At 52.5% G+C, this 14473-nt stretch overlaps 1 protein-coding gene across 1 annotated transcript; it reads right to left on the minus strand.

Moving 5' to 3' along the window:
- Positions 1 to 44: 44 nt before the first annotated feature.
- ICAM1 (intercellular adhesion molecule 1) lies at positions 45 to 10543 on the minus strand. The gene is made up of 7 exons (XM_040240741.1): positions 10425 to 10543; positions 8179 to 8439; positions 2868 to 3176; positions 2219 to 2500; positions 1884 to 2138; positions 1509 to 1757; positions 45 to 1426 (listed from the first exon to the last, which is right to left on the minus strand). The coding sequence occupies exons 1-7, from the start codon at positions 10489 to 10491 to the stop codon at positions 1245 to 1247; spliced, it is 1605 nt and encodes a 534-aa protein (XP_040096675.1). The 5' UTR covers positions 10492 to 10543; the 3' UTR covers positions 45 to 1244.
- Positions 10544 to 14473: the final 3930 nt, after the last annotated feature.

Raw genomic sequence — 14473 nt, forward strand, 5'->3', positions numbered from 1 at the left:
AGGGCTCCAGCTGGACATGACGCCTCGCCTCAACTCACACAAGGCTGGGAGGATGAAACAGCTTTATTAGCACAAGGGAGAGGCTTCCCACACTGGGAGGGGCTACTCCCAGGCCTCTCCTCCCCACTGCCTGCAAGACCCTCATGGCTGCAGGAATTTGGAACTGTGTGGTCCCACTGAGATGGAAACAGAAGGGCAAGGCAAGGGCACACAGGAGTTGGGCAGAGTTTCATGCGACCCCGTGGGGCAGCTATGGAGTGAGCACCGACACTTAGGCCTGCCACCAAGTGTCAGAATCCCATGGACAGAGCAGCCTGGGAGGCTACAGTCCACGGGTCGCAAGAGTCAGACATGACTTAGTGACTAAACAACCACCAAGTGTCATTGTGAGCATTAGCAGAGATGCATATGGGTGGAGAGGTGTGTTAACAGAGGTCAGTGCTAATTCTGGGGTATAAGGGCTTAGTGGGTCATCTCTGGGCATGTCACCAGCAATACCCTATCATCATTACTAATCCCTTTCTAGGAGAAAGCAGCTTGGCCAATAGAGTGGAAAATCCTAGCCCCACTTAATCTTTTTGCCAGGCACTCTTGTGCAGTGCAGAGCCAGAATAGTTGTACCTGACGACCCTGAATGAGATTCAACTAAGAGCTCCCTGGGGGCTAGAATCAATGTTCTTGTTTACAAGTTCTAGCCCCCATAGAAGGCACTCAATAAATAGTTAGTAGAAAAACCAGTGAATAAATATGTCATCATCAAGATTTGGGAACAGTCTGTGGACAGTAATGCCGGAGCTGGTTTCTGTTCAGGAAGTGTGGGGATTTGTGTTTCAATGCTGCATGTGTCTGAGGAGGGCCACATCTCTCTTAGGACTGTAGGGCCTCAGCACACGCAGCAGGGGGTGAGTTTCAATGTTTCCCAGTTGAGTGTCCCCATGCTGGAGGTAAGGGTCTCCATCACACAGCCTCTGGCCAGGTCAGACTTTGACATCCCTCAGAGTCATGCCCTGAGTCTTGGCCCCTTCTTTTGTCTTAGTCCTGTGGCTCCAGGTCAGGTGTGAGGCCTGGGGGTCATAACTATGCAGAGGCCATGACCCCAGATGCTGTTTGTCCTGAGTCCTCTATTTGGTCCTCTGGCATCCAGGGAAGGTGGGTGTAGCTTAACAGCATGTGTCCACCATGGTTTGATGCAGCCCCATTTGTCATGGCTCGGGGAGCTGAAGAGGTCCTATCCTGGGATGGGCTCAGGGCGGCGTAGATTGTGCATTCAGTTTCAAGGCAGCCTCTTGGGCCTTCCGGGCCTTCTGCAGCTCGTATTTCTGGATCTTCCGCTGGTAGTTGTAGATATAACCAGCGGTGCCCAGAGAACCCAAGATGAGGGTCACAGTTACCACCGGAATGACAATGTCCAGGATATTCTGGCCATCTGTGGGGAGGACACAAGGCAGCTGTGAGTGTTGAGCTGGCCAAATTGCCCCTGCCCTGCCCATCCCAGAACTCGAACTCACAGAGCACGTTCAGGACCACTTCACGGGTGACTCTGCCACGAGCGCTGGTGGCCCAACACAGGTAGGTGCCCGCCACCTCCCGTGTGACAGGCCTCAGGTCCCCAATAGGCAGTGAAGCCCCGTCCCCTTTCCGGCTACAGTTCAGCTTGGGGATTGGGTTCCCCCTGGCCGCACACTTCAGGGTCTGCTCCGAGCCTTCCTGCCACGTCCAGTTTCCCAGGCAATCCCGCTGGTCTAGTCGGGGGCCGTCTGAAGAAACACAGCAAGGTTGTGGGGGGGGTAGGGGTGAGGGTGGGCCTTGGAGGGCAGGAGCTCTTAGGGTCTTGGTGTTTGGGGCTTGGAACTTAGGGGTCACTGTCCAGCGGCCTCACTCACACAGGACATGGAGCTCCCGGGTCTGGGTTTTGTGGACCTCCTGCCCAGCTATCGTCAGGGCAGCAGAGCAGGAGAGGTTGCTTCCGTGGTCGTCGGCACTGACGTTCAGCTTTAGCTGGGCCCTCGGACCTGGAGGCTCAAATGAGACTCCGTTCAGCCTCACCACAGCTCCATCACGGGTCACGCATTCCACGGTCACAGTAGTCCATTCTGAGACCTCAGGCGGGCTCAGGGTCAAGGTGGGAAGTGGGAAGCCTGGAGGTGAGACACACAGTGAGCCCCGCCCCTGGCATTAGCCCCACCGCCTCGGAAGGCTCACTTGCGTTTCTACTTACTATAGATGGTCACGCTGCCTCGCGTCCTCCGGACAGTGTCTCCCAGACTCACTGAACACCTCAAGGAATGGGTGCCCTCCTCATTTTCCTCTGTCCAGGCCTCGGCCAAGACAGAGTCACCATTGTACATGATATTGGATTCCAGTTTCTGGTCCCCCAGCACCAGGTAGACCTCAGCGTCTGAGGCTGGGAACAGTCCATCCAGCGTGCAATTCACCTGCCACCGCGAGCCTACTTCCACAATCAGGGGGGCCTCAAGGTGTGGGTCGATCGATGGCATGACTGGTGAAACAGAGCCGGTGTAAACAGGGGTCAGACAGACATCCTGAAGCCCTCTCCCGGGCCATTTCCATCCCCCCGCCTGGAACGCCCTCTTCCAGGGAAACTGGCTGGGTCACTCTTGTCTCAGGACACACATACCACTTGCCCTGGGTCACAGCCTTCTCAGATCATCCTGAAGTGCAGGCACCCAGCCCAGAACATTCCACCCCAGTGGCCAAGAAGATGGTCTTCCCAGAAGCCTTTGCAATCAAGGTCGCCACTTTCTCAGCAGCCCCATGGCCAGGGGCTTCTCCTTCTCAGGGACCCCGCATCCCAAGCAAGAAACCCCCCTCAGTCCGTCTTCTCTGCCGGCTCCCCAGTGCCTCACCATAGGTCTGGAGCTTCCTGGGGGCCGAGGTGTGCTGGAAGAGTTCCAGCCCTTGGGACCGCAGGTCCAGTTCCCAGCGGCAAGAGAAACTGGTGCCATGGTCCTCTCTTCTCGGCTGCACCAAGAACGTGACCTCGGCGGGCTCCTCCTTTCCCACAGGCTGCCGGTCCAGCTCCTCCTCCCTTTGGAGCAGCACCATGGAGAGGTGGTGCCGGGGAGCCCCGCCAGACACCTGGCAGCTCAGGTTGAGTTCTTCACCCACAGGCTGCCAGAGGGGCAGGGGGGCCAGCTCCACGCGCTCTGGGAACCCTGCAGGGGAAAGAGGTGTTGTGTGAACAGGACAGCCTGGCTGCCTGCCCACAGCGGGTGTGTTGGGGCCCTGGACACACCTGCTCCAGGAACCTCACCACTTTTTCCCCAGAACACTCCCCAAACCACCTAAGCCAGATCAGAATGTTAAGAGCTTCAGGATAACCTGGTGAGACATCCCCACGTGGTTGTGAAGGAGGCAAAACAAGTCTTTATTCACTGTAACCTCTGAGAGTCACAAGTGGGAAAGGAACTTAAAGGCTATTGCCAGAATTCCCAGCAAATAAATACAGTATATTTAAGCTGCCCAGTCTCTAGACTTTGCTGTAAAAAACAAAACTTCTGTTCTTCTCTCTTTGGCCATATTTTTCCGCATAGCATCTCTCACCTCTGAGGTACAAAATCATCGACTGAGTTCATTTGTTTCTCTATTATCCCTGCCATGGAATGTCGGTCCAGGAGGGCAGGAATCTTTTTTTTTGTTGTTCCCTGTTGTACTGTTGGCACATGGGAGGTGCTCTGTGTTTGTAGAAAGAATGAGGTTGGACTACCCACACCTATTCGAGGCCTTTCGGAAGCCTGCTTTTGAAGGTTCCCAAATAAACTGTCTGATCCCCTGAAATGTCAAAAATGTAAGAACAACCCACAGATGCTCAAAAAAAAAGTACCCCCAAGTATCCCCTGAAACCACCATCTGTGGGCAGGGTATTCACAGGCCAGGGTCTCCATTCTGCATGAGGTAAGAATTCCAAGCCTGGATCTTCCTGCCAGTGGAAATTGCCAGCATGAGCTGTGGCTTAGCATTGAGAGCCCCCTGCTCTACCCTAGACTCCCCAAGGAGGCTTCCCACTCCTAGTCCCTTCTCAAGTGGCCCTGAAATGTCACTTAAACAGCAGTGATGTTGGGAGTTGGTTTTGAGACATGAGTTCACCTTCTCCCCAGATTGCCAACCCCCTGAACAAAGCAAACTTTCCTTTTCCAACCAAAAAAAAAAGCAGAGATCTTAACATGTTAGGAACCTAGAGTTGATTCTTAGCTTTCCTGCTTCTTTGCTATGGGTTATGGGAGAGTGACTTTGCCGCTGAACAGTCCCAGCCCTTGTGGCTATAGAAACCAAGCCTCAGTTTTCTAAGCTGTAAGCTGGGACTAATGAAGGTAGGAGTAATATTATTTTTTTAGGACTATTATTAATCCACTTCAGAAGTCGAGAGAGTGACTGTAAATGGGCATGAGGTTAATTTTAAGGTGAGAGATATGACAGATACATTCTTACAGTAGATTGTGGTTTTTCACCTCTATAAATACACCAAAGTTCATTGCATTGTTCATTAAAAGCTATTAAAAAAGAGGGGGTGAGAAAACCCCTAGACGCTCAACCCTTACTTCTGACCATCTGTTGCAAACCCTTGCTTGCAGAGCTGAAGGCCTCCTCAAACCACAGTCCCCAAATGGGACTCACATCTGCAAGCGTAGCTCCTTGCCCTGAAAGCCAGATGGGGGCAGGAGGTCTGTTCCACCGGTATCTCTCCTTGACTCTCCATCTTTAGTCCCAAACTGAGTCCTGATTATTGAACCCTTCAAATGTTTGTCGGCCACTCCTTTCTTGTATGTGTCACTGCTCATGAGATGTGTGACCTGGATTGGGTCCATAGCCAGCTGCTCTCTGGCTTCCTCTAAGTTCAGCCCTCTGCTCTAGATCCCTGGCCTGCTTACACATCCTCCATGGCTCCCTATTTCCCAAAGGAGAAGTCTTAGCTTCACAGCCTGGCATTCGAGGTCCTGTCAGACTCAGGTCCAGTGACACTGATCTTTTGATAGTCAATCCCTCTGGTTTCCCCAATCCCAGGCTGTTTGTTTCTCCACTCCAAACTTTTGCCCAGTCTGCTTCTTCTGCCTAGAATGCCTGTCTTTACCAACTCCTATATGTCCTACAGAGCCCAGCTAGGGATTCCCTCCTGCAGGAATTACAACTCCTTCTAGAGAAAGCTCAGCCACCCAGAGATGCTCCCTTATCTTTCCACTGGTAGTGGGGCAAGACCAAGCTATAGTGTCTCCTAGGTGACGCCTTGCTACTGGGTACGCCCATCTGTTCCATTTCACAGAGGTGAAAACTAAGGTAAAGTCTGGAACCCAAAGAAGGAGAAATATAGTAGTCCAAGGACTCAAACCTGGAGGGAGGGGCTCTCAACTCTCAGGCTGAGAGGCAGACTGTCCTGTGAGGAAGTTTCTGGGTGGGGGTGTGGTTTCAGAGGCCACTGGGAATGTTTGGGGACTTCCCTCACTTGGCTAGCTGCTGCTCAAACATCCTTCAAACCAGAAACAAACCTGATATTTACCCCAAAGCTTCTTTGACACAGGTACTGTGAAGCCAAAATGTCCTTCAGGCCTCACTGCATCATTAAATCCTTCCAAGGAGGTTTCAAGTGAAAATCAATCAGGAGCCATGGGTTCCCCTCTCGCTCCTCCACATTGGGGGAGGACCCTACTGGGACTAGGGGTTTCCCAGGTGGCTCAGTGGTAAAGAATCCATCTGCCAATGTAGGAGACAGTGGATGCTTGTTCAAATCCTGGTCAGGAAGATCCCCTAGAGTAGGAAGCAGCAACCATACCAGTATTCTTGCCAACAGAATCCCAAGAACAGAGGAGCCTGGCAGGCTACAGTCTATGGGGCTGCAAAGAGTTGGACACGACTGAACACACATGCACACACACACACATGCTGGGACTAGAACCCAAAGCTGTCTAATCCCAAGGCCAGTAGGCCAGTCCTCTTTGTTTCCTCCTTTTTTATTTTCTTCTGTTTTCATTTGAAATTCATGTCTCTATTTCTTTACCAACTGAGCTATCAGGGAAGCCCAAATGAATAATATAGTATCCATGGAATTCTCCAAGCCAGAATACTGGAGTGGGTAGCCTTTCCCTTCTCCAGGGGATCTTCCCAACCCAGGGATAGAACCCAGGTCTCCTGCATTGCAGGTGTATTCGTTTTTCCAGTAGTCATGTATGGACATGAGAGTTGTTCCATAAAGAAAGCTGAGCACTGAAGAATTGATGCTTTTGAACTGAGGTGTTGAAGAAGGCTCTTGACAGTCCCTTGAACTGCAAGGAGATCAAACCAGTCAATCCTAAAGGAAATCAGTCCTGACTATTCATTGGAAGGACTGATGCTGAAGCTGAAACTCCAATACTTTGGCCACCTGATTTGAAGAACTGACTCACTGGAAAAGACCCTGATGCTGGGAAAGATTGAAGGCAGAGAAGAAGAGGCCGACAGAAGATGAGATGGTTGGATGGCATCACCGACTCAATGGCCATGAGTTTGAGCAAGCTCCGGGAGTTGGTAATGGACAGGGAAGCCTGGAGTGCTGTAGTCCATGGGGTTGCAAAGAGTTGGACATGACTGAGAGACTGAACTGAACTGATTTATTGCTTATATTCATGTTAACTCACTGTCACACTTCAAAATGCCCAAAGGAAACAAAAGGTACATAGAGAAAACTAGACCCTCTGCCCTCTCCCAGACCTTCCCAGCTTCTCTCCTCACAGCCAGCTATTATTCTCATCTACTGTGTTTCCTTTCAGGGCTCTTTAATGCAGAAACACAGTCTTCCTCACCTAGCCCCTGTGGCTCCCTAACACTGCAGTAGGTGTACTACTGATTCTGGACAGGACCTTACTTCTTTTGAACTTGACAGTACACGTGGGAGTTTCCATCTCATTCCTTTTTAAAAAATATTTTTAATTGTTATACTAAGAAGCAGAAAACAATAAAAAAGTAAAGGTGCAGGTTAACATAACTGCTTTAAGGTTAGGACTCTTGTAAATACTACTCAAGATAGAATTTTTTTAGTCACCCTGGAAGTCCCCTAAATGCCCCCATCAACCACTAGCACTCTCTCTCTGCTAGAGTGACCACTACCCCACCTAAAAAGATGGAAACAAGCCAAATGGCCATCAACTAATGGGTAGATAAAATGTTCTACATCCATACAATAAAATATTATTTAGCCCTAAAAGGAATTAAGTACTAATACAGGCTGCAACATGGATAAACCTTGAACAGTTCGAAAAGTGAAAGAAGCCAGATACACCAGTCCACACATTCCATGATCCATGTAAAGGAAATGTCCAGAACAGGAAAACACAGAGACAGAAAGCAGACTAGTGATTGCCAGGGGTTGGGGAGAGCGGTCTCCTCCTTCTTTTATACAGTTGCATACTATTCCAGAGCGAACAGCTTGCTTTCCCCAGTTCCCTACATTTGAGTGGCTTGCAAACTTTTGCGCTTCCAGATCAAGCCACAGTGAATAACCCCGCCCCCTCTCAGTTCCCTCATGGGTAGAAACATCTATAGGCCCAATTCCCAGGAGTGCGTTTCTCTATCAAAGGACCCCCTTATGTGACATTTTTGAAGGCTGATGCCCCCTCCCCCACTGGAAGTTGTGCTTTCTGCACCCCCACACTGTCAGCAGTGTTCTAGGATAACCTCCTTCCCCACACTATTGCCAGCACAGCTGTTATTAATTCTCTGGATTGTTGCCAATAAGTGAAAAGTGTCATCTCAGGGCTAATTTTAATTCTCATCTCTTCCCCCACCCCTCCCCGCTTTGGCCAAAAAGCTGTGAGGCTTGCAGGATTGTAGATCTCAGGGACTGAACCCAGTCCAAGGTAGTGAAAGCCTGGAATCCTAACCACTGCCGGGAAACCCCCAGCATCTTTTTCTAAAGAGTCAGATCTATGACCTTGTCATCTGTTTAAAGAGGCCTAGAGAGCCAGCATTCTTGAATGTTCTGATTCTCTGGTCATACTCCAAAGGCACACCCAAGGAAGTTCAAGGAAGGGTTCCAGACAACGAGACTTTCCGAAGACAGACCCTCTGCTCTTCAGTGAGACCCTGCCTTCACCCACCAAGTCATAAAGGTTGTTCCAACCTGCTGGGGACTCCCCTGTCCACTTCCCCCACCCAGTCTGCCTAGTCCAGGCCCTGGACCCAGCCACTCACAGTATATGGTGAGGTTCATCGAAGCTACAATCTGTTCCCCGTGACAGTTTGAGTAGCACAACGGGTTGATTTCTTCTTGCACATCACTCAGTTGAAAAACCTTCCAGTTGAGCCCACGGTCCACTTCCTCCTTGTTTAATACAGTCTCTAGGCCAAACGTTGTCTTTCGGTCACAGGAGATACTGCAGTTCACTCTCAGGGAGCCTCCACGGGGTATGATGGCTTTTGAAGGATGTATTGATATTTCGGCACCTCCAGGCCCTGGAATCAAAAGGGGGGTGGTCAGGCATAACAGCTGGGGCTCATCAATATTAATGCATCCAGCCAGTGCTGGGGACACAGCATTGAACAAGACAAAACTCTGCCTTCAGTGTGGGAGACAGAAAAATTCATGAGAAAACAACATAATTAACAACTGATGCTGACAAGGGTTTTGGCAAAAACAAAATGGGATGAGAGAACAGACAGTGCCTTGGTGACTGGGGAATATGTGAGCAGAGATTAGGATGAAGAGCAGAAGCAAGCCATTCCAGAGAAAAGGGAAATGATCTCCAGGAACAGCAAGTACAGAGGTCCTGAGGCAGGGTGGCGGGAGCAGAGTAAGGGGATAAGTTGGGGGGGAACAGGGTCAAGAGGATCATGCAGGCTGTGTTCAGCCATGCCAGGGATGTGGTCTTCATTCTGAGGAACTTCTAAGCAGACGTGGAGGATTTTAGCAAAAGAGGGGCGTGAAGTCAGTGTGTTTCAATCCCAAGAGGTCAAGGAGAGGGAGCTAGCCCTTCAGGGTGAAGGGGCTCCAATCAGGCTGATCCCCACTCCCTTGGACAAGTGGTTTCCCCTCTCTGGGCTTCACTTTCCTCTATCTATAAAGTGGGCAAATACAGTCACCACACCTTCCGCTGACACAAGCAACTCCTAGCACAGGGCAGGTAGGCAGTGGCTGCAGATAAGAAAGAGGGCGTCTGTTCTGATGAGCTCCCTCAGACCGTGGCACTTTCAAAGCTGGAAAAATGTCTCTCTGAGCCCATCCATCAGATTTCTGCCTTCAACTTTGGGTCTACTCCATCTGGGATGGAGGGAAACAGCAGCTTTTTGAATTCTCCATGGGTGATTCTGGAATCCTTCCCATTCCCATTTCAGAAGGAAATTTTTGAGATCTGAAGGGATGTTGGGCCTTCCCAGGTGGCACAGTGGTAAAGAATCCGCCTGCCAGTGCAAGAGATCCCTGGGTTGGGGAGATCCCTGGGTTGGGAAGATCCCCTGGAGGAGAAAATGGCAACCCACTCCAGTATTCTTGCCGGGAAATCCCATGGACAGAGGAGCCTGGTGAGCCCCACACACGAAGGGAGGTTATTCAGCTCGAAAGGGGTAGACTCCAGATTAGAGTCTAAATTAGAACTCTTCATTGAGCTGGTAACCACGGCGTGGATTTTTCACACTCCTGCTTTTTGAAGTGGCCACCATTTGAGACCAGCTGTCCGGCTCCTCCTGGGCTTCCCCGGTAGCTCAGCAGTAAAGAATCTGCCTGCAATGCAGGAGCTTAAGGAGACACGGGTTCCAGTCTCCCAACCCAGGAGACTGAGTGGGGAATTCAGTATTCATGCCTGGAAAATTCCATGGACAGAAGAGCCTGGCAGGCTACAGTCCATGGGGTGTCAAAGAGTCGGACACGCCTGAAGGAACTTAGCCCAGCACACAGCCCAGTTCCCCTTCTCCCCTTCCTCCTAGCTTGAGGTGGGGTGGGGAAGGGCTGCTGGGGCATCCCACTTCTTAACCTCTGCTCCCTGGGCAAGTCAGCCCTGGAATTCCCCCGAGCAGAGTCCTGGACTTCCCCCTAGGGGCAGGGGGTGAGGAACAGAATGTGCAAGGTGGGGTGGGGGAGGGGGGTTCCAGTCTACCTAAAGGTTGGGGCGTGTGTCTATAGCGTCAGACCACCTCCTGGGGCCAGGACACAACCACTGCGAGGTGGCCGCTGTTAAACGTCTCCATTTTACAGCGGAAAACCTGTAGATACTCGGGAGGGGCAATCCGCAGTCGGAGAGCACAGGATAGAGCCATGAAGGGTCTGGATGGGAACCCGCAGCTGCTGACTTTCAATCGGTGGCTCTAACCCCAACTTCCAGAAACACTGACCTAAGTACGAATGGCCTTATTCCCAGCCAGTCGGGAGCCGGTCCTCCCACGGCTTCGGGGCGCACCTCGGATCCCGAAAGCTGACTCGACGGCAGCCCTCACCCCTGACTCACCTGGGAGCAGAGTCCCGAGCAGGACCAGGAGCGCAAGCAGCGCGGCAGGGGCGGCGCCGGGAGCCATCGGAGGCGGAGGCGGGGCGGACTAGCTGGGGCGGAGGCGCGTGGCTAGGACTGGCGCCCAGGGCTTCGCGGGTCCTTTTATACCGCTGGGCTGGCCGAGGGGGGCCGAGGGGGCGGTGCTTCCCGGAAACCTCATGCTTTCCCCTCCGGAACAAGGGCCCTGGCATTTCCGGATTGAGAGGGTGCCTGGCAAAAGTCAGGTTGTCCCCCTAGCTGGCCGCTCAATACCGGAATTTCCGAATTCAAGTCGTGAGGGCTGCCTGGCGGCGGCAGCCAAAAAACCCGGGGACGGCTCCTGGAGCTAGGGTTCCTGTCCTCGGGCCAGGCTAACCTTGATTTTGCGTTTACACTGCGCTAAGCGCTTTATTGGATCTTGCCAACCACCCTGGACGGTAGGGACTGTTATCGTGTCCCTTCCACGGAGGGGTAGACTGAGGCTTCCAGCTTCGAGGGCATTCGAACTCAAGTCTAACTCCCCAGCGCAAGCAGGCCTCTAATTGAATGGACTGTCCCTCGCTTCGGTGGGGGCCCAGGATTTTCCTGGGCGCGATCACGGGTGCTCCTGCCCTAAGGGGCAAGTACCCGCCCAGATGACACCGAGATTTCTCGAGAAGCGACCGCAGCAGGCCCAGGCACTTCCAGGCGCCTGTGAACCCTGGAGGGGAAGACTCAAGGCACATCACATCCGGGGCGCTGCGTCCCCCACGAATGGGCGCTCCTACTCCCCCACTCATCGCTTCCCCTTTCGGCCTGGACCTCGGCCACGGGGGCGTCTTTACAGCTTCCAGGAAAAAAAAAAGAAGGAAGCCTCGTGGTCCTGACACAGCGAGTTGCTCTTCCCAAGCTCCGCGGGGAAACTGAGGCCAAAGACCTTGAGCGGGCCGGGAGCGGGGGCCCTCGAACCCTTGACCTCGGCAGGGAAACTGAGGCAGCTCCCAGGCCCGGAAAGGGGGAGGAGAGGGGGCGCTCAAACCCCCGCCCTCTGCGCGCAGCTTCTGAAACTCCAACCCCAGGTGCCAGCACTAAATCTGTGCGGGTGTTCTCTCGGGCTTGTTCTATTTGCATTTGTAGGGAGGGGGTGCGGGATGCTGGGAGGTCCGTCGTTGCGCGTTTAAGCTGCTCGCACGCCATCGGCCCCCGCTTCAGGCCACGGCTGCGCGGGTGATCCACAAACTCGGCAACCGCCCTTTCAAGGCTGGGGATCCTGGAGTCTCCAAGCGCGGAGCCCCGCCGCCTAAGGCTTCCTGTTGTGGGGCGCGCGCCTCGTCGCCATGGAGACCAGAGAAGGGCCAAGAAGGTCGCGCGGCAGACGGGGAAGGGAAGATCACTCAGGGACGCTGAGGCTGCGAGTCACTGCCCAGCCAGAAAAGCTTTCCTCGCTCCGCCCAGATTGTTCCTAAGGAATTTCCACGGGGATCTTTCTTCTTAAGGGAGGAGGGTGCTGAATTCCCACCCCAAACGACCTGGGAAAAGGTGCCGAGTGGGGACCGGGGACGTCCCTCGGAAGGTCTGGGAAAATCCTCCGCTGGGGTCACTTTCCGGCGGGTTTTTAGCAAGTTCAGATCATTGTTTATTTTGGCCCCAGCCCCAAGTGTGCGAGCGGAGAGCTCCCCCGCGCGGCCCAAGTTTTACGGAGGTTTCAGTTCAGTTCAGTTCAGTTCAGTCGCTCAATCGTGTCCGACTGTTTGCGAATTGCAACACGCCAGGCCTCCCTGTCCGTCACCAACTCCCGGAATTCACTCAAACTCATGTCCATCGAGTCGGTGATGCCATCCAGCCGTCTCATCCTCTGTCGTCCCCTTCTCCTCCTGCCCTCAATCCCTCCCAGCATCAGGGTCTTTTCCAGTGAGTCAACTCTTCGCATCAGGTGGCCAAAGTATTGGAGTTTCAGCTTTAGCATCAGTCCTTCCAATGTTTAAAAACCGTAAGCCGTGGTTCTTCCTTCTCTAGCTCCACAGTGGCTTAAACAGTGTTGACTGCCTAGAGTGTGAACTCCCGGGTTGCGAGGGTTCACGGGTTAGATCTCTGATTTAAGATCTCACATGCCTTGGAGCAACTAACCCCATGCGCCACAACTACTGAGCCTGTGCTCTAGAGCCCGGGAGACACAACTAACTGAGTGCCCGTCCTACAGCTACAGAAGCCCACGTGCTCGAGAGCCTGTGCTCCACAAAGAGAAAAGCCCCTTCAAGGAGAAGCCAGGGAAGTGCAACTAGAGAGGAGCCCTCATTCTCCACTACTAGAGAAAAGCCCACACAGCAGGGAAGACCCAGCACAGCCAAAAAGAAAAAGAAAATTTAAAGAACCTACTGTGTGCCAGGCATCATTCCACGTGCTGGGGGCACAGTAATGAGCAGAAGAGACCAAAATTCCTGCCATCATGCAGAGATTGTTATTAAAAGTAGGAGCAACAGAAACAAAAATAAAATACATAAAGGGACTTCCCTGGTGGTCCACTGGCTAAGATTCCACTGTCCAAAGGCCCCAGCCCAGGTTCCATCCCTGGTCAGGGAACTAGATCCCACGTGGCATCACTAAGAGTTCACATGCCTCAACTAAAGATTCCCCAAGTGGAAGTAGAAGACAGAGGATCACCCAAGCAATAACTAAGACTCAACACAGATAAATAAATGCATAAATGTTTAAAAAATAAAACATGGAGACGTAGCTTGTGCTTGGTGCTAAGGAAAAAATAAAGCAGGGAAAGGAATAGGAAATGTGAGGGTTCAGAAAACTCTAAATAGAGCATCCTGGGAAAGACTGAGAAGGTGATATTGAGCCAGGAATAGAGGGAGGTACGGAGTGAGTCCTGATTATATCAGGGAAGAAATGTACCAGGCAAAGTGCACTGGCTGTGCAAAGGCCTTGAGGTAGGAATTGACTTAAGGAAAAGCCAGGAGGCTGCTGTTGCTGGGAGGGAGGGAATTGGGGGAGAGGCGGGCAGGGAGGGAATGGGTAGAACATGGGCTGGGGAGAACTTTGGCTTTTCCTCTGAGTGAAGTGGGAGCTGTGGAGGGTTCTGAGCAGAGGGGAGACACCTGAGACAGCAGGAGCTACAGGGTGTGGCAGGGAGGTTTGGTGGAGGACAGGGTGGATTCAGGAAACCAGGAGTAATGATGGAGCCTGGAGTGGGCCGTGGAGACTAGAGACGTGGTCCAATTTGGCATTCATTTTGGCAGCAGGGCACACTGCACTTTTGGGACTTGGGAGCAGGGCAGAGTCAAGGTCAGCTCCTTGGTCCTGCTCTGATATCCTGTGAGGGTGGAGGGCCATTTCCTGAGATGAGGATGGGATGATAATGAGGGACAGTTTGGCAGAAGAAACTTGCACTCTCCATCCGCACTCCCTTTGTGCTTTCTTGAAAGAAAGGGAAGCAGTGCTCCCCCATCCCCTTTCCATAGCCACCAGGAAGGGCAGGGCTTCCTCCAGGGTACCAAGCAGTCTGAGGAAGGAAGGAATGGCTCCAGTGCAGACCAGAGGCTATGCACCAGGGCAGAAGTACCCAAACCCCACTCCAGGGCACTGTGCCTGCTCGGAACTCATCCTGAGCTCAGGTGTGACCACCTTGCTGTTCCCTTGAACTAGAATTCACTTCCTCTCATCCCTGATGGAGCCAGCCCTTTCTTGGTGTCTCAGCCTCCACTTACAAGCTTTCCTGAGGACATCCCTGGTGGTACAGTGGATCAGAATCTGCCTGTCAATGTAGGGGACAATGGTTCTTTCCCTGCTCCAGGAAGATCCCACATGCCTCGGAGCATTTAAGTCCATGCACCACAATTACTGAGCCCGAGTGCTGTAGCTGCTGAAGCCTTACACCTAGAGCCTGTGCTGCACAACAAGAGGAGCCACTGCAATGAGAAGCCGGCTCTCCCCAGCTACAAAGATGTCCAAGCAGTAACGAGGACCCAGCGCAACCATAGATAAATAAATAAATACATTCAGTTCAGTTCAGTTCAGTCGCTCAGTTGTATCCAACTCTTTTC

The sequence above is a fragment of the Oryx dammah genome, unplaced genomic scaffold, assembly GCF_014754425.2.
Source record: "Oryx dammah isolate SB20612 unplaced genomic scaffold, SCBI_Odam_1.1 HiC_scaffold_5, whole genome shotgun sequence".
NCBI classification, from domain to species: domain Eukaryota; kingdom Metazoa; phylum Chordata; class Mammalia; order Artiodactyla; family Bovidae; genus Oryx; species Oryx dammah.